Raw genomic sequence first — 26,147 nt, 5'->3', positions numbered from 1 at the left:
TGGTTAGGGTTTTAGGGTTTTTACTCAGCTGGATCTTAGAAACGATCGTGCTGATAACGTGTTGTAAACTAGAAAATCAAAAGGAGAAATTCTCTTGTTCTTATTATGGATAATCGAATGAGGTTACATATATATAGTAAAGTACAAGGGCTAAAGCCCATAACTGACTAGGAAATAGAATATGCTGATGGACCTATGGCCGATGGGCCATAAGGCACTAAACGTACATGGGCCATACATGGCCGGTTATGGAGTCCACCATCCAGTGCTTTACAACATTATGAATGGTGGAAATTAGAAAAATACAAAATCGGCTATCTCGAAATAATAATTACATCTATCTAGTTTAAGTTTTTTTTTTTTACCGTTAGAATTATTTGCACACGTGTAACGTGTTCATCATTAAATATTCATTGAGCATTGTACTTTTATAAACATGGTGAATTTTTGAATTAACCGAAAAATAAAAATAAATTAAAAATATTGCACTATAAAACTAAAAATAAAGAAAAGGGTATTATGTAATGTAATGCTCAACTTGTATTTTGGTAATGGCCAATATGGTGGAAATAAATAATCACATAATTGAGTTATGTATCTGAAAACACCAGTTCTGATGCGAGCAAGAGAAGTGGGATCGTGATCGCGTTAATAGTTATACAATCACATTTTGTCATAACTTCATTTTTCGGTTCTATGCTAATAATATCTTTGATCCGATTTTTTATTTTTATAATTTGAAATGTGATACAAAAAACATAGAAAATAGATAAATATTTTTATCAAATCCTCTAGAAGAATGTTTAGAGGATAAAATTTCAAAAATTATATGAATATATAAATATGTAATACAAAGATACTAAATCAAATTAACGATGATAAATTGATCTACATTACAATTATCAAATTTAGTAACTCATGTGATATATATATATATATATATATAATAATATAAGTTGTTACTAGTTTAGTGACCTAAATTAGTAAATAATAAGTTGCAAAACCTTAAAAATAAAAAACAAATTTCTCAGAAAACTAAAAAACTGTTTTTTTTTTAGGGTCAAAACAATAAATTTAAACAAATACAATACGTTTGGGAGGGCAAAATCGTCAATTTAAAATATATCAATCTGTGTGTGTGGGATCTCTCTCTCTCTCTCTCCCATTTTATAAAGAAAAACATTTCCCTCTCTCTCTCACGCGCTTCCACTTTTCTCAGAAACTCACAGCGAAACAAAAATTCTCGAGAAAATCCAAAGAACAAAAAAAAAAAAAAAAAAAAAAAATGGCGGATCAGCTTACCGATGACCAGATCTCAGAGTTCAAGGAAGCTTTCAGCCTATTCGACAAGGACGGAGATGGTCTCTTCTTCTCTCAGATCTCTTCCTCTCTTTCGTTTCGTTTTCTTCTTCGTCGTTTTCGTGGTTCTTAGCATTTGTTAAAATCGATTTCATATACATTTCTATTTGTTTAAATGTGAATTTAGAGGACGATCTCGTTTTTTTTTTTTTTTTTTTATTAGCTTCTGTATTTGCTTGCTTTGGCTGTTGTTGATTTCAAATCGATCATTGTTCTTATTGTTTCCCCCCTGTGATTTTGCGAACCAATCATGGCTAATTTGGATTTGTAAGATGAGGTTACTCACAAGTTTTAGTGTGGATTGATCTGTAGATGTTTCTACTCAAATCGGTTTTAATGTTATTTTTGCCATAATACATAAGAGAGGAAGAAGTTTCATAGTATCATCATCTCTGTTGTTCTCTATAATAACATTTTAGTTGAGAACTTGAAAACTTCTTGGGGCATCTGTTTCTCCTGCATTATTTATTAGTCTTTTTTAGCATGAGTGTACATCTTGTGGTGCTTATTAGAACTTACAAAACTGATACGTGGGAACTCTTGCACTCTGAAATCTGAAGTTGGCTCCAATATTGATTTTTTTGGTTGCAGGTTGTATCACAACCAAGGAGCTTGGGACCGTGATGAGATCACTTGGGCAGAACCCAACAGAAGCTGAGCTCCAAGACATGATCAACGAAGTGGATGCAGATGGTAACGGGACGATAGATTTCCCTGAGTTCTTGAACCTTATGGCACGCAAGATGAAAGACACTGATTCAGAGGAGGAGCTTAAGGAAGCCTTCAGGGTTTTTGACAAGGACCAGAACGGTTTCATCTCCGCTGCTGAACTCCGCCATGTGATGACAAATCTTGGGGAGAAGTTGACGGATGAGGAAGTCGATGAGATGATCCGAGAGGCTGATGTCGATGGTGATGGTCAGATTAACTACGAAGAGTTCGTCAAAGTCATGATGGCAAAGTGAGATCCTTCTTTATCCCTCACAAATCCCCAACTCTGTTTTTTTTTTTTTTTTTTTTTTCTCGTCTTCACATCTTTATACTGAGAAAAGCAATTTATTGAACAAAATGAAACAGAGAGATAAGATTTTTGCTTCCTTGTTTGTTTTGTTGGTCGTAATTTTTTATTTTTAGTAACGTTCTTTACTTGATTGCTTTCTTACTCGTCTTTGGTTTTTGTTATGTCCGTGAAGTTTGAACTCATTATTTGCTTTATTAGTCTCTTCACCATCGGATACTCTTTTCTCATTTTCTGTTTATCTTTCGTGCTCTCTAAACTATTGCAGTTCATTGACCCCTAATTATATCCCATTTTACAAACTCAACTGTAACGGTTTAGAATAAACTGCGTTTTTTTTTTTTTTTTGAATATTTAGTGTCTTTGTAAGTACATTAGTAGTAATATTAGTTCTTCAATGATCTTGAGGTAAGATCAAGTGGCAAAAACGAAGTTCCAAATTTTTTTTCTCTTCGAGTTGGGACCTTCCTTCCGTTCCTGTTGCCTCTAATAGAAAACTCAGTATCTCAACATCAAAAGACAAAAAATAAGAAAAAACAATAATTTTCACCAAAATCAGTTCAAGTAATATTTTTCCAAAGAAAACTACATTCTCTGTTTTGACATCGTCTTCTTTTTTCTTTGGTTTTTGTTTTTGCGGTCTACCATTTTCAATTTTATAAACAAGCTAAGCAGGTTGTGGGCATTTTTATTCTATTTTTACAGTCAAATTCTTAATGACGCTCGACGGAGAGTATTTTCTATTGTCAAATTAATCTTGTGTGGCTTCCCCATAACTATTCTTGAAAGAAATCTAATTTAACCACGTATAGACATTTTTTCCCCATTAGCTCTTTGAATTTGATATTTGGACTTATATATAATACACCTATAGAATAAAAAGTTTGTATTATATGATTTTTTTTTTTGTTTTAGTTTTAATTTTAAAATTTTAAGTTTGATATTTATTTTGATTATAGATAGAAAACTTTCTTTATTTTGTTTTATACTGTCTATTTTCAAACTAAAATATTTGAATATTCTGTAGGTTTTTTATGTTTGTATGCTTTAACCATTTTTAACTAGTTTTTTTTTCTCATATTTTATGCAAACATCAGATTTTAATAAATAAAAGTTTTTCATTAGTTATGGAGATTTTAAAATTTTCACATACCTAACTACTCTCAGCTAGTCATAGACTCGCAGCTCCGGTATCAACTATACTAATAGCACCCTCAGTTTGCTTTCATAGAAAATTACTTCATACAATCAAATTTTCTAATTTAACAATCAACCGCATAATTTTTTTTTTAATTAGAAGACTCTTTTTCTGAAATCACTTGTAGTCAAAAGTCTTTCATACATTGAATTATTGCTCTTCTAATTTTGGTGAAGAACTAAAGAAACAAAAACATATTGGCGTTGTCCAATTCACTCTAATTAGTATCTTCTTCGTTTCTAAACCCCAAAGAAAGAAGAGACCAACTACTCTTTCTTTATTGTTTCTTGTTCTTAGTCATGTTTGGGAATGCGCAAGTAAAATGATAAAGAAATTGAAGAAGAAGAAAAAGAAAAAGAAGCAGACCAAAAATGCAAAAAGGAATGAGAATGAAACGATCCAGTTAAAACCCCACAAAGCCAGAGTCACGTCACGTTCCTAGCCGCTTGAATCTCCTCTGCCACCGTTCTCATTATTGCTCAATTCTATAGCTCACTGTAAAGAGGAAGATGAGTGAAAGCTAATAGTAGACAGCTTGTATCATCCAGAAGATGAACCTTATATATAGGCTACATAATATGTATAAAGAAAATATTGGTCGGTGGGTTACCGTGTGAGCTGCTTGTAGAGACTAATGATCATGTACTTTGATTCAAACCATTTATTCTAGTCCCATCGAGCAAAAAAGAATTAAGCCTAAAAACACCAATATTGCATAACTGTTATTAAAAGCCTAATAAAATGCGATGTTATCACGTTTGTGAAAAGCCCTAGAGTTAAGAAAAATTATAGTACTAGAGGAATTGAGGGTGATATATGCATGAATATGAGTGCATTTTTCTGCTGCAGAGTTATATAACATATCTATGGGAGTGTCTTCAATCAAGCTTTTGAAATGATATGTATTGAAATGCCAATTTTTTATATAACTTTATCCAATCATAATTAAAAAAAAAAAAAAAAACAACTTTTATAAAATATCTAGTGTTATTGAATTAGTGATTTAAAAAGGCACCTCCAAACATTTTAAGCTTTGGGTTTTTAATGACTTAAAAGGTGGTTTACCGGATCACACCCAAACATTTTTCAAGACATACAATTAAAATAACATATGGTACGTACATTGCAACTTTTTCTTATTGTTTTGGTCAACTTGCATAAATAGAGCGTACAAGTGTGGAGTGTCAATAACCATAGAAGAACTCATGGACCTTGATGATCTGAGAGACTCGATCAAGGATCTTTAGCGGGTCAGGTAGAGATTTCGAGATAGCTGGTCGGGTCAAACATTTACGAACCCAACACATTAGTTTGGGAGTGTGATCCTGGACGCTAAAACCACCAATTGTCTCCCATGTGTGGAACCAAGGGTAATAGGAGATGAGGACCAAGTCCACCATCGAAACGTTGTCGTTTCCTCCGAAGTAGACCTTATCTCCAAGCTCTCTTTCTAACACTTTCAAGATTTCTATGAACTCTCGTTTCGCTTCTTCTTGTTCTTTGCCCTTCTTTGTCCACGTTCTTCTCCCGGCGTCAAAAACCTGTTTTTATTTTTATTCATTCATTTGGTTGAACAAAAAAAAAAAAAAAAAATCATTAATAAAAATAAAAGAAGTTACATATATTGATACATACCAAGTATATAGAAGATCATATTTGTTATTTTTAAGCATCAAAAAGAAGTTACATACATTGATACATACCCAAAAACAAAAACAAAATAAACATTTCCGGAATATTTATTATACTTCACCCCATGTTAAATTTACCACTAACAAATAAAATTAGAATTAGCTAAAAATTCATTATGTTTTGTATAATCTCTTATGCGTTATTCTCATAACCTCGTATTTAGAACAAGGTTATACTAAACTCAATATTGAGATAGGTTAATTTTGGAAAATATGTTTGGACAATTACTTGTTTCAACCACACATAAATATTGTAACTGGATGACCATGTAGTACATCAAATAATTAAGAAGATATAATAGAAGTACCTTTTTGTCGATTAAATCACCCCAAAATCTACATTGTGCTTTCTGATAAGGATCAGAAGGTAGTAGACGGAGAGTTTTATCCTCTTTCCAAACATCATCGATGTATTCGAGTATGATATTGGACTCGCATACCGGTTTACCATTGTGGATGAGAACCGGAATTTTCTTGTGGACCGGATTCATTTGGAGCAATAGATCGGTCTTGTGACCAAACACATCTTCTTCCTTGTACTCGAACTTGATCTCTTTCTCCTCTAACGCCATGATCACTCTTGCTCCAAACATACTTGGCCAGAAGTTCAACACCACCACTTCTTCTTCCGACATTTTTTGTTTTGTTTTGTTTGGTTTGATATTTCTTTTCACCTTTTGTTTGAGTTCGCAATGACTTTTCTTCTTGGGCACACAAAATAAATAAATAAATAAATAAAGAGACAAAGACATTTAGAGGGGAAAAGAAAAGAGCGGTCATTATTAGATAGAAAAAATCTCAATAGTGATGGGAATGGAATCGCAAAGTCTCCAGGCAATATACGTAAAAGTTACTATTAGATGACAAATAACAGAGGTATTCATATCATGTTAATCCAGTATTCCAGTATATATACTCGTTTGAAAATGTAATGATTTGTTTAGTGGTCTCTGTTTTCTTTTTATACCCTTTATAAAGTCATCTCAAAGCTCCTTGTCTCAAAGTTGAAGTCTGTTCTCCCTGACCTGATTCAAAAGAACCAAACTGCATTCATTAAAGGAAGATTGTTAGTTGAGAATACACTGTTAGCTGTAGACTTGATCAATGGATATCAAAAAGAAAAATGACTTAAGCGTATCACTATCAAAGTAGACATTGCAAAAGCGTTTGATACGGTTAGATGGGAATTTATATTCAGTTGTCTGCGAGGAATAGAAGTCCCTGAACTTTACCTAAGGTGGCTAAAAGCGTGTGTCTGTACTCCGTCTTTTTCTGTGGGTTTCAATGGGTCTGTACACGGCTACTTTAAAGTATGTAGAGGTTTGCGACAGGGAGATCCACTCTCACCCTACCTCTTTGTCCTTGTCATGAATTGTTTATCAGTCATGTTAGATAAAGCAGCTGAGGAGGGTAAATTCAAATATCACTACAAATGTCAGAGGTTAAAACTCACGCACCTGTGCTTTGCTGATGACCTTTTAATTTTTACTGATGGATCCCTTTCTTCTGTACTAAGTTTCCTCCAAGTACTAAAATCATTCGAAGAGGCCTCAGGACTTGCGATCAGTCTCCCCAAAACAAGTTTCTTTGCATCCAGACTGCATCAGCCTGAAATTGATCAAATCAAGGCAGCATCAGGCATTGCTCATGGCCAACTCCCTATACGCTATTTGGGTATTCCTCTATGCACCAAAAAACTTACGCTGCTTGACTGTGCTCCTCTCATCCAGCGTGTGAAAACAAAACTCAATAGCTGGTCGACCAGAACTCTCTCTTTTGCAGGCCGGTTGCAAATGCTAAATACTGTCATAGCTGGTATCACAAATTTCTGGTGCTCTGCATTGGTGCTGCCAAAGAAATGTATCGACACTTTGAACTCTCTTTGTGGAATGTTCTTATGGAAGGGTTGCCTTGAGGGACACCATTCAGCGCGAGTTGCTTGGAGCACGGTTGTCACTGCAAAATCAGAAGGAGGGTTAGGCATACGAGATCTAAAAAAGTGGAACAAGGCTTGTCTAGTTAAACTTATCTGGCTGCTTTTCTTTAGATCTGGGTCGATTTGGGTAGCTTGGTTCAAAGAAGTTGTCCTTGCTGGTAACTTGAGCAATTTCTGGGTCAGGAAACCAAATAGCCAGCACTCTTGGATAGCGAAAAAACTTTTAAAGATAAGAGAAGAAGCTTAACCTTGGATAATGGTGAAGCTAGGAAATGGACGAAAGTGTCGCTTCTGGTCAGATCGTTGGTGTAAGCTAGGGCGAATGAGCCACTCCTTGAGTGGGGATCTGTCTATAGGTATTCCCAAAAGTGCAGTCCTGGCGGATCTATGGAGAAGAGGGAACTGGAGATTACCACCTGCAAGGTCGGAGGCCCAAGTTAGTTATCAAGCTGAATTATCGGCTCTACAACTAACGGAGGAAGAAGACTCTCATACCTGGTGGATTAATGATCGAGTGAAGGACAGTCACTCAACCGGTAGGATTTGTTCAGCGCTAGGTGAAGAGTTGCCTTCGGTGCCGTGGCATAAGATTGTTTGGACCTCCGGAGGAATCCCCAAACACAATTTTTTAACTTGGTTGGTTGTATTGAACAGGTGCCCAACTCGTGACCGACTTTTGCAATGGGGATTGCAGGTTGACTCCCGCTGTTTACTCTGCGCGATTGGATCTGAAAGCCGTGATCATCTTTTCTTCAACTACCCATACAGCTGGTCGCTATGGAGCAAGATCTCTCGCCGCTGCAACCATAACTCTGCACCTTCCTGGACTGGAACAATGAACGGTCTTATCAACTACAAAGGCTCCCGTGAAGCAAGGAAACTCCTACTAATCGCCTGGCAGGCACTGATATACTTCCTTTGGACTGAACGGAATCACAGGTTGCATCGGAACTGTTTTAAGCCAGCTGATCATCTCCTCCATCAGGTTGATCAGCTTGTGCGAAACAGAGCCCTTAACTTCCGTGATTCCAACCCAACTCTCACCTCCACTCTGCTTGGCCTCTGGTTCGCTGGATCGCATAACTGAAAGGAATGTTACAAAACCCTAATCTCTCGACCTTTTGCGATCTCACCGAAGAGTCATCTCTCACCATTCAATGGAAGAAGACAAAGGTGGTTTGAAACGGTTTAATTGCCACCCGTTTTCTTTTGGTTCAATCGTAACTATCATGGTTCATTTCTGGTTCCTTCTCAATGGGTATTTTGTAATCGATTATATCTAACTGGGCTTCCAGTATTGAGCTCTCTAGCCCTGTAAACATTTTATGTCTCTGTTTTTCAATTTGAATGCCCTTTAACAAAAAAAAAAAAAAAAAAAAAAAACAGTAGTGACTTGTCCACATATAATAGAAGAAAAAAAAAAATATTTTTAAGACACATATGCATGCTGATCTTCTTCAATCTTCATACGCAAACGTCAAAACTCAAAAACAATGCTGCAAGTGAAACTAGACGGAAGTAATTATCTACTAATAATTTATTTATGAAAAAAACAATTGTTATATCAAGTGCATATTTTTAAAGTAGTTTTAATTAAAACCTTTAAACTTACAACTTACACCTTAATTAGTTGAAAGCCAAAAAATGAAAAGATTCTCATAATTTTTATTCCCTGAATCCAGAAGTAAAATAATTCGATTCCGAACGTTTTTGTCGATGGTAGTCTCGTGTGTTGGTGCTTGTGTAGGTTCTTCTCTATGCCAGCATTACACCATATTATGTGGACTGCAATTTGTAGAACATATCTCAACAATAGAGTTGTACGTTTCTCGAGTCGGGATTAATCCACTTTGAGCACATATAGTTAGTTGCTCCCAATTAGAGGTGAATCGAATCTGAAGTAGCCCTCTGTTGTGTTGTTCCCTGATTTGTCTCGAATATGGGCAGTGAAAGATAAGGCTGTTAAGAATGTATTTGTTATCTTCTACAATATGGTACAAAGATTGCTTATATATACAATAAAAGGACAAAGTTATGTAATTAGAGAAGAAGATTCTTTTTTTTTTTTTTTTTTTTTTTTGTTCAACAAAGAGAAGATTCCTAATATAGAGAAATCACACATTGAGAAGTTAATGTGTATTTTTAATCATATTGATGCCCTGACAAAGTCACTATCTTGTAGAAGATAATCCAACAAGGATGTTGGGCCTCGACAAAACAAATTCAATTGAAGCCCAAGTCCATCAGCACAGTCAAAATCAACACAAGAAGACAACGACCAAATGTGTCTCATCTTCAAAACAGAGGAACGTTATTACGGAGAAGACGCTCCTCTCCGACCCGAATAGATTCAAGGTTATGCAATCTCAATAGGATGAGTCACCAAATACAGCTGTAGGATAAGGTTTCTTTAGGAGCTCTAGATTGTTCTACTGTTGTATATAAAAGAGTGGTGTAAAAACCCTAATGTATGTAAAGGAAGATACAAGTCTTTTTCATAATTCTTTCTTATCTTCTTAATCTCTTCATATCTTACACGTCCCCTTAAAAATGAAGGGGTTGAGACCATCTTGTTTTGGAGATCAATGAACCGATCGAATACCAGGAAGTGGCTTTTTCAGGGCATCAACTAGTTGGTGTTGGGTGTTAACATGAGACACCTGTAGAGCACCCTGTTGAATTTGACCTCATATGAAGTGATAGTCTATTAATATGATTCATTTGGGAGTGGAACATAGGGTTTTCATATAAGAACGTTTCTTCCACATTGTCGCAGATAAGAACAATTAGAGTGATCCCAATTTTTATTAAGATATTGCAGATTCAACAGATTTCAGTGGCAGTGTTAGCAACGGCCCTATACTTTGCTTCTGTAAGTGGATGATCGGGCCATGCCGCCGGTCTGATTCTTTGTGGCATGCATGGCCTGATCAGTTGGACTCCGTCGTTGCTAACGTTGCCATTGTCTACGCAGATCAAGGAAGTAGTTCAAAACTTCCATGTCCTTGACTGAGAACCATTCAACAAGAAAGGGTGAGGATTCGTTGAATTAATATCTTTGTTGCAATATATTTGTTAGTTCTGCTTGTAAACGATTGATACTTGAGGGTTTGAAGTCGGGGGTTCGACCCTCACAAAGGGGAATATTGTTTTCGTTTCTTTTAGTTCATTGATACTCATATTTGGCCCCAAAAAAAAACAAATTTTCAGTTTCTGGCTAGATTAATCAACAATCATTACGGTCTTCCAAATATTCGAAATTAGGATCATCAACAAATGTTTTTGAGTTTCTTTCCATTGATCAAACCCTGTGCGTTAGACTTGGAGTGCGTTTAACATCTCGGTAGACCATTCGATGTAATTACCACCATTCAAAAAAATACAGATCATCAACCCTCGATTGTTAAAAAAAAAAAGACGCGAACTTGATCTCTAATTTCTCCTCTAAAGAAATGATCACTCTTGCTCCGAACATGCTTGGCCAGAAGTTCAACACCACCACTTCTTCTTCTAACATGTTGTCTTTTCCTTTAACCTAAAAAAATTAACTTTTAATGAGAAATAATAGAGATTTTAAACAGTAGTATATACAGTGAGATGGACAAGGATGTAACAAAACTCCAACTTATAAAATCCTGTCCTGACTAGTGACTACTTAACTCTACGTATATATAAACCATGCATGTTTCCATCAGGATACAGCGATATAAATTGTTTGGTATAACGTGTTTTCTGTTTCGTAGTTTTAACCCACTCTCTTGTGGTTGCCGACGTTTTGAGTTTCAATTTGACTATTTTGCTGGGACCCAAATTGATGTTATGTTCTCTATTACGAATTATTTTTATTACATGGACCCAAATTGTATTTCAACCCTCATGTGTATATATATTTTTCTCTGATATATGTTGATGTTCTACAATCTCCTTGATGATAAATGAAATGTTTTTGAGATGATTATAATTCCTACTGAACCCTTACGATAGTTTTTCATAGCCTATAAAGAAGCTTCTATCTGCAAGCGACAAACTTCGACATTAATATTTAGCCCTCATTGCCCATATTACATTATTCCAGTATAAACATACTTTGCCACAACTACAAGAAAGATCAGAGAACTTGCATGAACCATCAATACAACACCTAAGTTCATTTCCTATGCGTTTGGTCGCTCTCTAGTTTTGATAGGACTAGTAAGTAGTAATTGAGCTCGCAAGAAATTCCCTTAAGACATGAAAAACTTAATTAATTTCTTACACGAACAATTAAATTTGGCCAAAACCATCAAATCGGTAAACTATGTTACTGTTTAGTTAACAGATGCGATATGCCATGTATAAATAGACCATGTTTAATTTCATTGAAATTAATTGATTCCTCCACGAACATAGGTGCTTTGGCGTATTTACATACATAGCTTTGAATCTGCCTAAAGTACATGAACTTAACTGAAAATCTAATTTCTTATATAAACAATTTAATTTTGGCCAAAACCCAATTGGTGGAACTTTTTAAATTTAATTTAAATGTGGCCAATACTACTCGAACTCATGTGGGGGAATTTTTCTCCCTTTACTACATTTATATATATTTATAATTTAGTTTTAATGTTAATTGTTATTTTTAAACTATTTTATGATTGTACATCTTTCTAAGTTTGAAGTGTATTAAAAAATTATAACCAAAATAATTGTTTGAAAAATTAAGAGACATTGCATTCGTCCTATCTCCCTCCACATCTCTTTCTCTTCGTTTTCCACATTTTTGTCCACAAATCTCCATATATGTCGGTGCTCCAAAGCATTTTCTCAATCCCATCATCATCATCTCCAGGTACGCTCGCTCTGTTCTTCCTCATTTCCTGGAACTTTTGTTCTCCATTTCTCTGTTTTAGTTTGATTTTTTTTTTGTTGCTTCATTCAAACCAAAAGAACCGTTCTCTGTAGATTTATCTATTTTACTTGAATCGATGCTGCTTCATCTATTGTTTCTGGCTACTTAATCATGTGATTTAATAAAAAAAACAGCTTAGCAGAGGCAGAGCCATTGCCTAGAGTTTTTAAAGGTAGTAAGGGAAACAAAAAGTGAAATTTAATTTTTAAATAATAATTTATAATAAATTTAATCTAAAATTGTAGTTTAATGTTGTTATATATTGTATTTAAGCAAAATAATTAATAAAATATTTTGCTAAAAAATATATACAAATTAATTATTTGTGATGATTGACTATGTTGTTTAGTGATTTTTGTGTTTGACTACAAAAGTGCTGGTAGATTCTGTGGTTTTTTTAAGCTTAGTGTGATGAAATGATAGCTTTGTTATTTTTTTTTGTGCAATGAAATGAATGACAGATCCGAGTTGCAAAAATTTCTCCAACAACAATTAATATGACAATGAGCAACAGTGGCATTTCAGAGAATAAACCTTTCAGAATCTTTGTTGGTTATGATTCACGAGAAGATCTTGCTTACCAAGTCTGCCATCATTCAATCACCAAGAGATCTTCAATCCCTGTTGACATCATACCAATTTTTCAGTCAGATCTTAGAAAGAAAGGTCTGTTCTGGAGAGGAACAGGTCAGTTAGAGAGCACTGAGTTCTCTTTCTCTCGTTTCTTGACTCCTCATTTGTCGGATTACCAAGGTTGGGCTATGTTCGTCGATTGCGATTTCCTCTACCTTGCTGATATCAAGGAACTTACTGACTTGATCGATGATACATACGCCATCATGTGTGTTCAACATGATTACACTCCTAAGGAGACCAGTAAGATGGATGGCGCGGTTCAAACTGTGTACCCGAGGAAGAACTGGTCTTCTATGGTGCTTTACAATTGTGGACATCCTAAGAACAAGACCTTGACCCCTGAGATTGTTAATACTCAGACCGGTGCGTTTCTCCATAGGTTCCAGTGGCTTGAGGATGAAGATATTGGGTCTATTCCTTTTGTGTGGAACTTCCTTGAAGGGCACAATACAGTTGTCGAGAACGATCCAACCACGCAGCCTAAGGCGGTGCATTACACTCGGGGAGGGCCTTGGTTCGATGCTTGCAAGGATTGCGAGTTTGCGGATCTCTGGCTTAATGAATTGGAAGAGTACAACAAAGAGAACAAGAAAGAAGCCGATAACGCAAATTAGAAAGAATGAAGTAAGAAGAAGAATAGGTATGTTACTATATATATGTTGTTACTTGCAAACGAATTAATAGCGTTTCCCTAAATATTTCGCTGCATGGGTTATATATTGTTTTGGCTTTGTATCTTTAGTCTTGTGGAGGGATGTGGAATTTTCTCTCATTAAATTCGTCAAAACATTCGCAAAAATAATACCAATATTAAGGTCATCATGGTCGATAATAATATTTTCGTTTGTTTGCTGTTGTACCTTTACTGGTATTTTATTTGTAATTTATCCCACATATAATAAAGCAACTTATTTGATATTTGACATTATGTACCAGTTCTTTTAAGTTAATTTATAATGAGCATTAGCTCTACATTTGTTTTTTTTTGGGTAAAATTTTCTTCAAAAAACCCAACAACGACACCAAACGTTATGTTCTCATTATTTTCTTTGTTTTTTTTGGCGCAAAGAAATACGCCACACACATCAAACGCAATACTGACGTGAGCAAGAAGCTCTACCACAGGGTTTGCAAGATTGAAACTCAGAAGCTTAAAGCTAAGGAGGAGATGAAGAAGAAGTGACAAGGCGAGGAAAAAGTGAAAATACCGGATTTAGATGTAGAATATTAATAAATGGCAAAATTACACGGATTTATCTTGTAATAAATAGGAGATAAAAAATTATTTAGATACTAGCAATTTCTTTTAGTACTAGCAAGTAAATCCATCCCTAGCCATGAGTTTATCCTAGCTAACAATATATCAAATTCAAATTTTCATTCTTCCCTACTCTCTTAAAATATCTCTCTTGGTCGTAGAGCGTAGTCAAGATGTATACAACCTACATGAAAATCATAGTAAGTTTTCTTTAATTCTCTAATAAATTTTACATTTAGTTTTTTTTTTTAAAGTTATTATTTATTAAATTCTGGCAAATTAGTTCTCTACCGAGGTTGTATTAGTTCTTTTATATCTGATTTAGATTATTTTTAAAATTTATTTTTAAAGACCTAATTTTGATTATTTTACGTTTAAGATTGTTAATTGTAGATAATTTGTTCTTAATGTTTAGATCTGATTTTGATTATAGGTCTGACTTGGAGATTGACCGAATTTTGCTACATCACTAGTAAGTTTCGATATGATTGTTTTTGGGAATCGAAACAAGACATAACATATGTGTGGGTAAATTCGTCAATGATTTTAAGTCCAAACGTATTTTTTTTCAAAAATATTACAAAATCTAATTATAATAAATTGTTGATTATGATATACATCTATGTATATACTGTTAAATTGTGTATTATGTATCATTTTAATAATGCAATTAATATGATATAAAGAACGAGATTTAACTACAATAAAATCGTTTACGTCATATTGTCCATGAACAAAAGCTAGATGTAGTTTCCATGATTTTTGGTGCATGACAGCGGGATTGGTTGGAGAAGTATGAGATTGATTGGAGAAGTACAAGATATTGATTGGAGAGTGGAAAAGTAGATTGAGTGTTGTTAAACAAAAAAAGGGGGATTGATTGGAGAGGTACAGGATATTCACCAGGTTTGTTGAGGCTTTGACCAAGTCCTAACTCTCTCTTCCTACTAGGCTTGGACCAAAAAATTGGACCCAAAAACTAGAACCGGAACGGATCCGAATCCAAACTCGGAACCGGTAGATAATCCTATTGTGTCCTAATCTCCTAAATCCAAAGAACCGGAACCGAACCGATAACTGAATGGGTATTCGACATACCCAAAATAAAATAATATATTGAATTATAGCAAAAAAAACTTTTATAAATAATGTACAATAAATTTTAATAAATTTTTTATTAAATTTAATTTTATTGGCAAAAGTTTAAACCCGCACGATGTGCGGGTCCTTATCTAGTAATATTTATAATTTCTATCATTAACAATAAATTTGGTAATTAATAAATGTCCTAATATTCATCGAGATTCTAATCATTTAATCTGAAATTATAACTTAAAACCAAAATTATTTAAAATCAAAACTTAATAATATATATTAGAATTTAATTAAAATAAAATAAAATATACATAATTATAATTCTTTCAAATTCAACATCTATTTGTTTTATAATTGGTATTGTAAATATTTGCAAATACAATAATATATATATATATATATAACTTTAATATTTTATTAAAAAAACAACGGATTTTTGCCACTTATGCCATATTTTCTTAAAATCTTTTCAAATCTGCCATATTTGTAAAACATTTTCAAATATGTCATATCCATTAAATATGGTAGACTCTGTTTTACTAGATTACCCCTGCAATTAAGATTTGTTTTGACGGTAGAACATGGAAAAAGACGGGCGCGTGGTCAGAAGCATTTCACAGAACGCATGGGTGATAATTGGTGGACAACATATGAATATATAGGAACAAAGTGGTGGATAACATATTGATATCAAAACAAGTCCATCAATTGGTGGACAACATATTCATATTAAGACATGTCCACGAAGTGGTGGACATAACATATTCATATTGGAACTAGTCCATTCAGACATACTAGGTAGACAATATGCATATTGAATAGTTGTCCACCATTTGCATAAATTCAGTAAATAAACAACATAGTAAAAGTAATTTGAGCTAGTCTACGACGACGATGTGTAGATTGTCCTTTAATGCATATTGAATATGTTGGACCAAGGTATGTGATACGATACAATCATTAAGCCGGTGAAATTCGTTTCTTTATGCATATAACAAACGAGTGTCTCCACTACTCATGATAGACAGTATCATTGTAGACAATAATAATAACACAACGATTTCGTCTACTGAGGTTTAGTCTACTAAGTTACTATGTTGTCCACAACAAACGATTTTCCAGATTCTAGATCTGGTCCATAATGTGACGGCAACCTATTGCGATTTCATCCCCTCCAATTTCCATAATTTCATATAGACAATATCACAGTAGACAACAACCAATTTTTCCCATTCCAGATCTGGTCCATAATGTGACGACAACTTACTGCGATTTTGCCCACTACAATTTCCATAATTTCATATGACTGACCTTGAGGTGGGGACAGTCGGTTAATCTGCTTGCATATTCTCGTTGACGGAATAAGACGGATTTGTTGATTTTTTGAAAAAACATGAAAGCAAAACATACAGAGCCGCGTGAGAGAGAGCATAGAAGAAGACGAAGGAGAGGACTTCGTGGTTAGGGTAATGTTATTTTTTTTTAGTTACTGTGGAATTAATCAAGGCTAATTCCGACTTTCCCATCTCCTCTCATGCCATGGGTATGGCACATTTGGAAAGATCCAAACGATTATGGCACATTTGGAAAGAAAATATACTGTTCATGGCACATTATTTAGTTTTCTCAAAAAATAAATATCAATTATTTTACAATTATATAGAAAGAAATATAAATATTATCTCATACCATGGAGTCAATCCTAGTTATAGAATATATAATGTTAGCATCGAGACAATACTTACAAAATCGTAGTCAGAAGTGAGGATGAGAATAAGTGCCGGAGGATCATATTGTTCAACCCACTCAAAAAGTCTTTGCATGATGGCCAAATCTGATAACTCCCGTGGTTTTTCACCTAAAAAGAGTAAAAAGAAGATTAAAGAAAGACAAATGACAAAATTTAGGAGGTTTTAGGTTTTTCTTTTGTGTCTTACCTATGGATTCTGGAAGGTATTCTGGAAAAATTATTGCATTCATGTTTTGTTGCTCAAGTCTTTCACGCACTGATTGTGTAAAAGCACATTTCCGGTTAAAATCATCAATCGACTCAATGTAGTAACCAAGCTTTGTGTGGTACTCTTAAAAAAGGATTTGAATGATTATTTAGTTGAAGAAAGTGAGTAAGCTAACGTTGAAAATGAAAAAAAAAAAATTATAACGAAGAAGTGGATGGTGAAAGTAATGATTACAATTACCATAAATAATTTAACAATGAAAATGATGAGAAAAAATATGAAAAATAAGAAAACAATGAATGTGAAAAAACACAAAAACATAGGTAGTGCCGGTTATCAAATATAAAAAACGAGATTAATTCATGATTCTTTTTATCAGATTTGATTTTTAAACACAACTGATTTTTATACATTTTTTAAAATTAGGTATCTGAAATAATTTTGTTGCCTTAATAATAATTTAAAGTTTTCTAAATGATAATATATATTTTGTATCTGAAATAACTATCACCAATTGTATATAATTTATCTGAAATTTTGTCTTAATAAGTATTAAAAAAACTTTAAATTTTTTAAAACTTATTATTAAGGCAAAAATATTCTGCTATATAACTCAGTTACGTACTACATAGTCATACTAAGTTGTTCGATATAAGTATCCTTCATTACTCTTAAAACTTTTAGTAGATTAAGTTTAAAGTAAGTAATTTACTGTTTTTTTGTCTTAAAGGACATAAATATAAAGCTGCAGTTATTGATCTTCATGTTATAGGGCTAACTTTGTAAACAAAGTGAAAACAATCTCAGATAGTATCCATAGGAGACTAATTAAGACTCAAGAGAGAAGACATAATGGCCAAATGATCGGAAAAAAATGATGTAGATAAGAGGACTACGTACTTGAATTTGGACAAGTTTTTGCCAAGACCATCATTCGGAAACACATAATTTGTAATGAATAATACTACATATGAAAGTTAGTTACATTATTAGTCATTCTTTTGGTGCCGAATCATAGAGAAGCACAATAGTTTGTAATGAATTTTCCCATTTATTCCTCGCTATAAGGGTGAAGAGTAACGAATCTCTTAGTGGATTTGAGATATGTAAGGTATGAACGTTAGAATTAATCCTACGAGCTGTACCAAGTTCAACACCAAGAACACCATCTCATCACCTGTGTGTGTAGTGTTCAAAAAAATGTAATTAGAAATCATGTCTTTCGGATGAAATACTCAATGATGGTTCACGATTCTTTAGCCACGGGTATAAATAATATTTAGTTGACATGGACTGGGATGGGTGCTCAAATTTTACCTGGAAGGAAAGTCGCGTCTTGTCTCTTTTGCGCCCATGAGAATCTGCAGCGTTACCAAAACACGAAAAAAGCGAATTAGCAACAGACAAAGCAACAATCTATGACGAACAAAGATGAAGCTTGTATATTTATTGCATTTGCAAGAATGTAAGTGCATTTTTCCAAAATATAGATGTTTCCAAGATATTACTTGGTGTATGAGTCAGAGTAAATACTTACAAGGCACCTCCACCAGCAGGACCAAATGATTTAAAAACAGACATTGCGGTCATAGAAATGCCATTAGCAGCACCTCTCTGATTCTGAGGCTGAGGTGTCAGAAAAGTGAGTATGAGCCTGGGCAGAGGAAGTTACCGATGTAGAAACTAACGATAACTATAAAGGTAAAGAAAAAAGGAAGCGCCAATACACCAGCCAAAAGAACCATACCACAGCCTTGTTTAGCATGATAAACAGTCCTGTGACAAGAGAGATCTGCGCACATAACATATTTCAAATCTTGCTTACTGTTAAACAAGGAAATATATTACGCACAAAAGCTTCAGAGTTATAACAAAAACTCACAGACAAAGCGTTTTTTATTATGGATGCACAATTTATCACCATATGAAGGGTCACCCCAGAAAGCAAAGCTATATAGGGGTAACAAGAAAGTAGCGGTATCAACAATACCTGAACAACAAAGTATAAAGAAATGAACAGGACTCATTACTAATATAGTAATATAACAAACCAAAGAGCATTATTCGAGAAATTTTAACCCAAGATTTACCGCAGAAAGACGTATAATCACAAGGAGTCTGAGGGCCTTAGCTAACGGTGGGTATACCAAAAGTTGGAACACCAGAAGCCCAAGTCCTGAAAATATGGTAACTCAATTTATGAGGAACATCCAAGGGGGATATGCATGAAGAAGCGAGCACAGCGGCTCTTTTAGGTAAAGAACATTACTCTCTTGACCATGGATATGGATAGACAAGAACAAACTCAAGAAACAGAGTTGACGAACTATATATACGAAAACAATAGCAACCATGCATGAACAAAGCGAGATCCTGAAAAGGTTTTATAGATAATGTGATAAGGAGAATATTTTTGGAAAAATTCCAAATAAACATTCACAATTTTCTGGACCAATCCACCAGACAATCCATATAAGGTAAATAAAACATGCACCTGATATAGCTAAAACTTGGCCTACATCTTGGGATGAGAAGCTCAATCCTCCATAGCTTCTGTCACTGACGGCCCAGAGTGAGAATATCTTGCAAAGGTACCAATAAAAGAGTAAATTCATAAACAAAACTTTCTCTGCAATACTCTCGGCAGGGCACCAAAAATACCAATATCTTAAAGCGGCTAGGAAAATTTGAAAGTGAGGAACATCTAAAACTAGTTATGTCCTAGTAAAATCGCATGATTTTAGGTAATTAGTAACTATCTTACTTACCTCTGAGTAAGCTATCTCTTGGAGGGAAAAAACACAATACACGATGATGATAGCCATCAATGGAAGATTCCTCAGAAGACTTGGCTTACTAATTATGTTCTGGTCATCAAGTCCTCCTCCTCCTCTGCTTTCGTCATCGTTTAGCTCAGTTGGATTAAGTCTCCCCTGTGCAATTCTACAACGCGTATGTAGTGTTTCCTGTATATAGTTATCATGAGTTAACATTTCCAGTCTTAGGTTGATATAAATCATAACATGGTCAAGTCATACAACACACTATAGCTCCGGAACTTCATAAGAACTCATTTTATGATCAATACCGTATAACAGATTTTGTTTTTGAAGGTCATTGAACAGTTCAGAACAAGTATACACTATCATATCTATTTATCATACTCACAGGAAGCCACCAGCAAGCGATGAAAACCCCAGTAGCATAGACTGATATAACTAAGCTCGGTAGAAAATATGGCAACCTGTAAAGCACAACACCAAGCACCTATTGAGGTAACTAACTTTGCTAGCATTTGAAAAATGGATGGAGAAAATTAAAATACCTTCCAAAAACTGAACTCTGGGAAAATATAGTTGGGTATTTCTCTGCAGGCTTAAAAAAACATGAAAACAGAAACCAAGTCAGCTAAGCAGGACAGGAAAGTCAAATATCGAAAAGTTAACTGAACAGATTCTAGAGTCAAGTGTACCTGAGCAAGATAACCTCCAATAGCAGGACCTAGTATCAATCCTATACCTCTCGATGTACTTACCTGAGAAAATGCAACGGAACAGAACTATTTATCCTCTAGATAAAAGTAACCATTGGCGGCAATAACGAAGTTTCGAAGTAGATAAAAGCCTTACAACAGAAAGACTAAGAGCGTTGTACTCTTCACTGACAACTTCTGAAGCATATGCCTGAAACATGGGAAAAAGAACAAAGGAAACACCTTTCAGGAAATGCAACCTAACACTTTACACGATCCTTTTCATTTATATCAGCGCGAGAAGCTACTGTATTCTGAGTAATTAAGACATATATACCCTTATAACTCCAAGTAGACAATTGAAGCAGCCAAGAAGAAATCTAAAGGAAATAGCAAGCCAGAAACTTGTGCTTAGACCAAAGAGGGTATTGAATATGATCCTGAAAAGAGAGTCAGGCAGCTTATAAAAAAATCTGCAAGACAAAGAAAAAATTGAATAATCTTTACTTTGATGAATAAAAAAAAGTAGACAATTATTAAAAGCTAACACTGAGAAAGTCCCAATAAGAATAATAGGTTTGCGACCATATCGATCAGCTAATTTGCCCCAGACAATAGATGTCAAAGCTCTTCCAATCATGAATGATGATCCTAATTGCAAAGTTATCAAGAAATCTTCCAAGATCAGCTGCATGCTCAAGGAAGCAATAAATAACAAATAGCCTTAAGACAAAGCAAAAAATTACCAACAAAACCAGCATAGAAACCAATATCTTCTTCTTGTTTAGCAATACCAAAGTCTTTGATCTGCCACCACATTACAAAACCAAGTTAATCAATGGAATGTTTTAAAGCAATCAAAAACAATTTTAAGGTGTAACTAATAAATAATAAACTTACCATGAAATAAAGATATGGAAACAGAGAAGAGATTGGGAGAGCTGAAATCACCAAAAAGGTTCGAAACATGAGTATCACATATAGCCTAATTCGAATATGAATCACTTGCACGCCAAGGTGTTTGTAGAAATTACTAAAGAGAGGTTGAGAAAACAAAGTTAAAAAAAACCAGTGCAGAGTGAGACGAGCCAGATGAAGGAGAGGTGCAAGTAAGGGACGCCTTGCTGGTGTTGCTTAGTTCGATCGATGATGCAGCCAGGGCAATCTTCGTTCTTCTCCAGGAGGATGGTTCGAGACTCATCATCGGCCATGATCCGAACCACTGGAGTCGGAATCGGAGAAGCGTAGGTAGACGAACTTTGTTTTATTTCATTAGGATAAGAAAAGTTTATTCCTCCTGAAAGGCGCCAAAAAAAGCTGAAATGATTCTTAATATCTCAGTGGGTGGGTGCTGCCTGTTGAGGACAAATTTTTTAATCCAAGTGGCATTACTACTACTTAACTAGGTTCGGATCCGCACGTATTTCAAAAACTAAGTTTATTATCATGTTTATAATATATTACATATTGGATTAGCTCACTTTTGTGTAGGTTATATATTCACTTAGGTTTATGTTTATCTTTTAGGAATATTAACATTCATAGTCCAAACTCATACTAATTTAGTATTCGATTTGTCTTTAATTTAGTTTAGAAAAAAGAATGATCAAATTTGTTGTTTGTTAGATGTAAAGACAAAAGTCTAAAGGTCGCTGGTTTGAGGGACGACGCTTGGGAGGGGACCATCTAAAATGTTTTGGTCCCTGGCCCGAGAGGATGTACAGATCTATGCCCGGAACCTCTTAATAATTAAAAAAAAAAAAGACAACTATATTAAAAAATAGTGAGAGATAGTGATATATCTATCTGGGACAGAAAATAGTAAGAGAAAGGTGATATGTCTCGTTTCAGATATAACTTTTTAATCTCATAACTATGGTTTTAATAATAATTTACTCACTTCATATTGTATATTTTATTCCAACAGATAAGAAAATAGGAAAGTGTTTCACATCCGCCGGTTTTATTTGTGGATATATTTATTTGGTATAACATATAACATAACTTTATATTGGTTTGCTTTCATCAAGTTTGTGAATGAAATAATAATCGTTTCTCCATAAATTTTATAGAAGATCTGAATCTAATGTAAACTGGATTAGTAATCAGCTATATTAAACTTGTGAACTATCAGACCAGGTAAAAACAACAAAAAAATATTAAAACTTCATGAACCGGATGTTCTAAATATTTGAATCAAGCGGGTCAAACCCGCTTTGTGTGCCTGCCACGTAACTTATTATAATATTTTGATCCATAAAAAGCTTGTTCCCTGTAACGCCGTAATCCACATGAGTACATTTTGTGTCCTCAATTATCATGCTCGAATTCACGTTACCCAAAATTATCAACCCGTATTTTATATAAAACAATTTAGATATTGTTTTTTTGTTTTTTGAATTACCCGTAAGCATTATTTCATGTCACGATATTTGAAATAAATAGGGAAAATTGAAATTAAATTTATCAGTTTAAATCTCATGTTCATGTATCCATTATTTGATATTTCAAAGTTGAAATTAAGATTTAATCCAAATTTTATGATCTCCTCTTGTTACCTTTTTCCCCATTTTAATAAAAAAATAGTTTAAATAATGTTTTTATTTTTTGAAGGACATGTTGTCGTAATCATTTTTAGACTATCTCCAATGTAAATCTCTATTTTTAATTCTAAAAATAGAATAATTCTACAATAGAGCATAGTTTTCTTTCAATGTATCATTTTATTTTTGACTTTAAAATAGAATTAGTGTAAAAAAATAGAGTTACTTTACATATAAAGTAATCCTATCATTTTCTCTATTTAAGAGTAAAATATAAAATATGGTTGGAGCAAATGTTACTCTATAATAGAGTTTTTACACTAAAATAGAGTGAGGTTGGAAATGCTTTATAAAATTTAGATCCCCATGGAAATTAGTGATGAGTTATTTTTTTTATTAAACCTTTGATCTATCAAACTGGAGAAAGAAACTGTCAAAAATAAAAAACCTCCCAAACGGATGATGAAAAAACACAAATATAATTCATAGTATAGATTTATATATCTTGACATATCATATCATAAATTTTTTTACAAAATTAGAGTACTTCTTATTATTATTATTTGACAAATGATTAATTTATATTGGATTACATTTCTTTATTCAATCTGTTAACTATTAAAGAACATAGTTTTGTGTCCTTTTTTATTTTTTGAACATTTTTTATGTTAGAGAAATTGAAAATTGTTACACAGAAAATTGGAAGCATTAGTTTATTTTAATTGTAATATGAACTTGGACTATGTTTATTTTTTAAAATTATTTTTTGGTCTCATCCGGTTCCATCCTGTTTTCTCAAATTATGTTCCCAGAAGTTAGCACACAATCACGTAACATATTAAAATTCTTTGAGCTCTGGTTGACTGGTTAATTAGTTGCCATTACCCTTTTATTGTTCTTACGAATTTTTAATGAAGAGGGTATTATATGGAATTTCATTTTGTTTTTTTTTTTTTTATCTCTTAGTGTGCTTTCCAAATATTTTTTATATATTTAAAATATATAAGGTTAGTTTTAGAATAATCCCTAAATTTTAGATATTTGGTAAACTAATTACTGATTTATTTCAAGATTTCTTAAAATAAATCATCTGTTTAAATTAAAGTTAAGTTATTTTCATACATACTATATAAATTTAGTTAGATACAGTTGTTATGGAAATCTTAAATTATAAGTTTTAGTAATTGCAGAAATCTCTTATTATTTTATAAAATTTTAATAACTATATAAAATTCAGGGAACTGTTAATAGAAATAATTTCGTTTTTATTATAATATTTAATATTTTCATTTTGTAATCTTATTGGCTGTATTTTTATGTATCATTTATAATTAATATTTTCATTTTTTTGTATCATTTTTATTACTGGAATATTTTGAATTATAAAAAAAGTTAATCAATTAGTTCATTAATAATTGTTACTATTGTTTTATGGAAGTTTATTTTTTTTTTAATTATGTAAGTAAGTTGGTCTGTTTGGCAACATGGATATATGTCATGTTTTTTGTTTTTTGTTTTATTCCTAAGGGGGGTGTATTCAAAACATGATTTTGGAGGATTTGTTATTTTTTGTAAAATCCGATGTTATTCAACTAGTGATTTTAAAATCACATCTCAAATCCATTGTTATTGAATATGACCTTTGTTAAAAATCATTCGAATCACTCACAATCCATTGTTATTCAATTAACAATTTGCAAAAATCATAACAAATCCACTGTTATTGATGTTCATATATTTTACCTTGTTTTCCCTTAGTTTATTCACAACTTTTGCATCTTTTGCTATCCATTTAGGCCATTATTGTGTAGCTTTAGGACTAATCATGCATTAGAGTATAGTTGCATTGCATTTGCATCTTTTCATGCATAAACAGGTGATTTTAGAGCTTAAGGAGCATGGAAGCAATGCTGAGGAGAAGTAAAGCTATCCTGAGGAGAAAACAAGAGAGTTAAGGCTGTAGAATCAAGGTCCGGAGTCCAACTCGACCGCACACTCGACCACCACTCGACCATGTGCTGAGAAGGACTCGACCGAGTGGAGAATGTACGAGAGAAGCCAGCTCGACCAGCCACTCGACCGAGCACTGGTCGAGTTGACCGAGCCGTTGGCTGCTTTGACTTTTTGTATTTTTAGGGCTTCCACCTCACCTCCTATATAAGGCCCTTGTACCTGCAGCCACCAAAGAGTCCAGCTTTTTAGAGAGTCTAAAACCTAGTTTTTACCTTTTTTAGATTTTATTCCTTTTGCACTTTCTTTTAATTTAGATTTAGTACTTGTTTAAGAAAAAAAGACTAGATTCTTGTATTTTGTTTGTTTCATAACTTTCAAAATATTAAGATTTCGAGTTTTATTTCTTCATCAATATTGTAGATCTCTGTTTCATCTTTCTAATGATGCAAGTTTCAATATTTTCTGGGTTTTTGACATATTTCACCATGTGTTCTTGTGAGTAGTTTGCTTAGGACCTTGAGGATGGGTTAGGCTGGGTTGATCTTGTGGTTTATTTGATTTGGTCAAGCTTGATTGTTGTAGATCTCTTCTAGGCTAGATGTTCTTAATGCTGATCCTATATCTGAGAAGGTAGGGTTTGATTTCAAGCATCTTAGCATCACACCAATGTCTAAGGAGCATAGATAAGGCTAGATCTAGAGCTTACCATTAGGCTTGCTAAGAGATTAGAAGTCTTGTTTGGTTTGAGATGTATTGCTTAATGCCTGCTTGTGTAGATTCTTTACTTTGCGAGAACAAGTCTAGAAATGCATAGGTTTGATTGTTTCTTGCCATGAGAGTGGATTAAACATGTCTTAGAATAGTATGTCTAGAGATCAGCTCAAAGTTTGCTTGAGATTTGTTGACCAAGTTAGATAACCACAATGATTAGCTCAGCCCATGAATCCCTCCTCAAGGCCTTCTTTGTTTATTAATATCTTAGTCTAAATATCATTGCTTGCTTGTTGTTTGATTAGTTTTTGCATTGCTCTATTTTTCTTGTGTTGCTCTGTTTTCACGTTTAGTCTAGCTCGACCCCGTACTCGACCTACACTCGGTCGAGTGCTGCTCGAGTTCATCCCCAGAAATTGTGTTTATGA

At 33.7% G+C, this 26,147-nt stretch overlaps 4 protein-coding genes and 1 pseudogene across 9 annotated transcripts; 3 read left to right on the top strand and 2 right to left on the bottom strand.

Moving 5' to 3' along the window:
* The first annotated feature begins 1,184 nt into the window (after window positions 1-1,184).
* LOC104790655 (calmodulin-7) lies at window positions 1,185-2,589 on the top strand. The gene is made up of 2 exons (XM_010516434.2): window positions 1,185-1,361; window positions 1,951-2,589. The coding sequence occupies exons 1-2, from the start codon at window positions 1,286-1,288 to the stop codon at window positions 2,322-2,324; spliced, it is 450 nt and encodes a 149-aa protein (XP_010514736.1). The 5' UTR covers window positions 1,185-1,285; the 3' UTR covers window positions 2,325-2,589.
* Window positions 2,590-4,657: 2,068 nt separating this feature from the next.
* On the bottom strand, window positions 4,658-5,973 carry LOC104698795 (glutathione S-transferase U27). Its single transcript, XM_087452904.1, has 2 exons — window positions 5,575-5,973; window positions 4,658-5,116 (listed from the first exon to the last, which is right to left on the bottom strand). The coding sequence occupies exons 1-2, from the start codon at window positions 5,899-5,901 to the stop codon at window positions 4,760-4,762; spliced, it is 684 nt and encodes a 227-aa protein (XP_087309030.1). The 5' UTR covers window positions 5,902-5,973; the 3' UTR covers window positions 4,658-4,759.
* Window positions 5,974-7,458: 1,485 nt separating this feature from the next.
* On the top strand, window positions 7,459-8,289 carry LOC147942452 (uncharacterized). Its single transcript, XM_087456059.1, has one exon. The coding sequence runs from the start codon at window positions 7,459-7,461 to the stop codon at window positions 8,287-8,289; it is 831 nt and encodes a 276-aa protein (XP_087312185.1).
* Window positions 8,290-11,812: 3,523 nt separating this feature from the next.
* On the top strand, window positions 11,813-13,647 carry LOC104790653 (protein CDI pseudogene; annotated as a pseudogene). Its single transcript, XR_015558895.1, has 2 exons — window positions 11,813-12,033; window positions 12,555-13,647. The product of XR_015558895.1 is annotated as a protein CDI pseudogene (transcript).
* Window positions 13,648-17,901: 4,254 nt separating this feature from the next.
* LOC104790652 (putative peptide/nitrate transporter At3g43790) lies at window positions 17,902-21,900 on the bottom strand. 5 transcript variants are annotated; one of them, XR_015558884.1, is made up of 18 exons: window positions 21,582-21,878; window positions 21,413-21,453; window positions 21,259-21,319; window positions 21,061-21,163; window positions 20,850-20,952; window positions 20,670-20,723; window positions 20,513-20,575; window positions 20,366-20,415; window positions 20,209-20,284; window positions 19,809-20,006; window positions 19,535-19,622; window positions 19,310-19,413; window positions 19,131-19,216; window positions 18,923-19,030; window positions 18,788-18,832; window positions 18,578-18,694; window positions 18,358-18,401; window positions 17,902-18,217 (listed from the first exon to the last, which is right to left on the bottom strand). XR_015558884.1 is itself a non-coding variant. In XM_010516431.3 (17 exons), the coding sequence occupies exons 1-17, from the start codon at window positions 21,721-21,723 to the stop codon at window positions 18,129-18,131; spliced, it is 1,440 nt and encodes a 479-aa protein (XP_010514733.1). In that variant the 5' UTR covers window positions 21,724-21,900; the 3' UTR covers window positions 17,902-18,128. The 5 variants fall into 5 exon arrangements, 2 of the variants coding, with proteins under 2 accessions (XP_010514733.1, XP_087309025.1); XR_015558883.1 differs by having other exon boundaries at window positions 18,578-18,666; XR_768723.3 differs by lacking the exon at window positions 19,310-19,413.
* Between the last annotated feature and the right edge of the window lie 4,247 nt (window positions 21,901-26,147).

The sequence above is a fragment of the Camelina sativa genome, chromosome 6 (genome assembly GCF_030686135.1).
Source record: "Camelina sativa cultivar CO46 ecotype springtype chromosome 6, ASM3068613v1".
NCBI classification, from domain to species: domain Eukaryota; kingdom Viridiplantae; phylum Streptophyta; class Magnoliopsida; order Brassicales; family Brassicaceae; genus Camelina; species Camelina sativa.
This window is presented reverse-complemented; position numbering and strand designations above follow the sequence as displayed.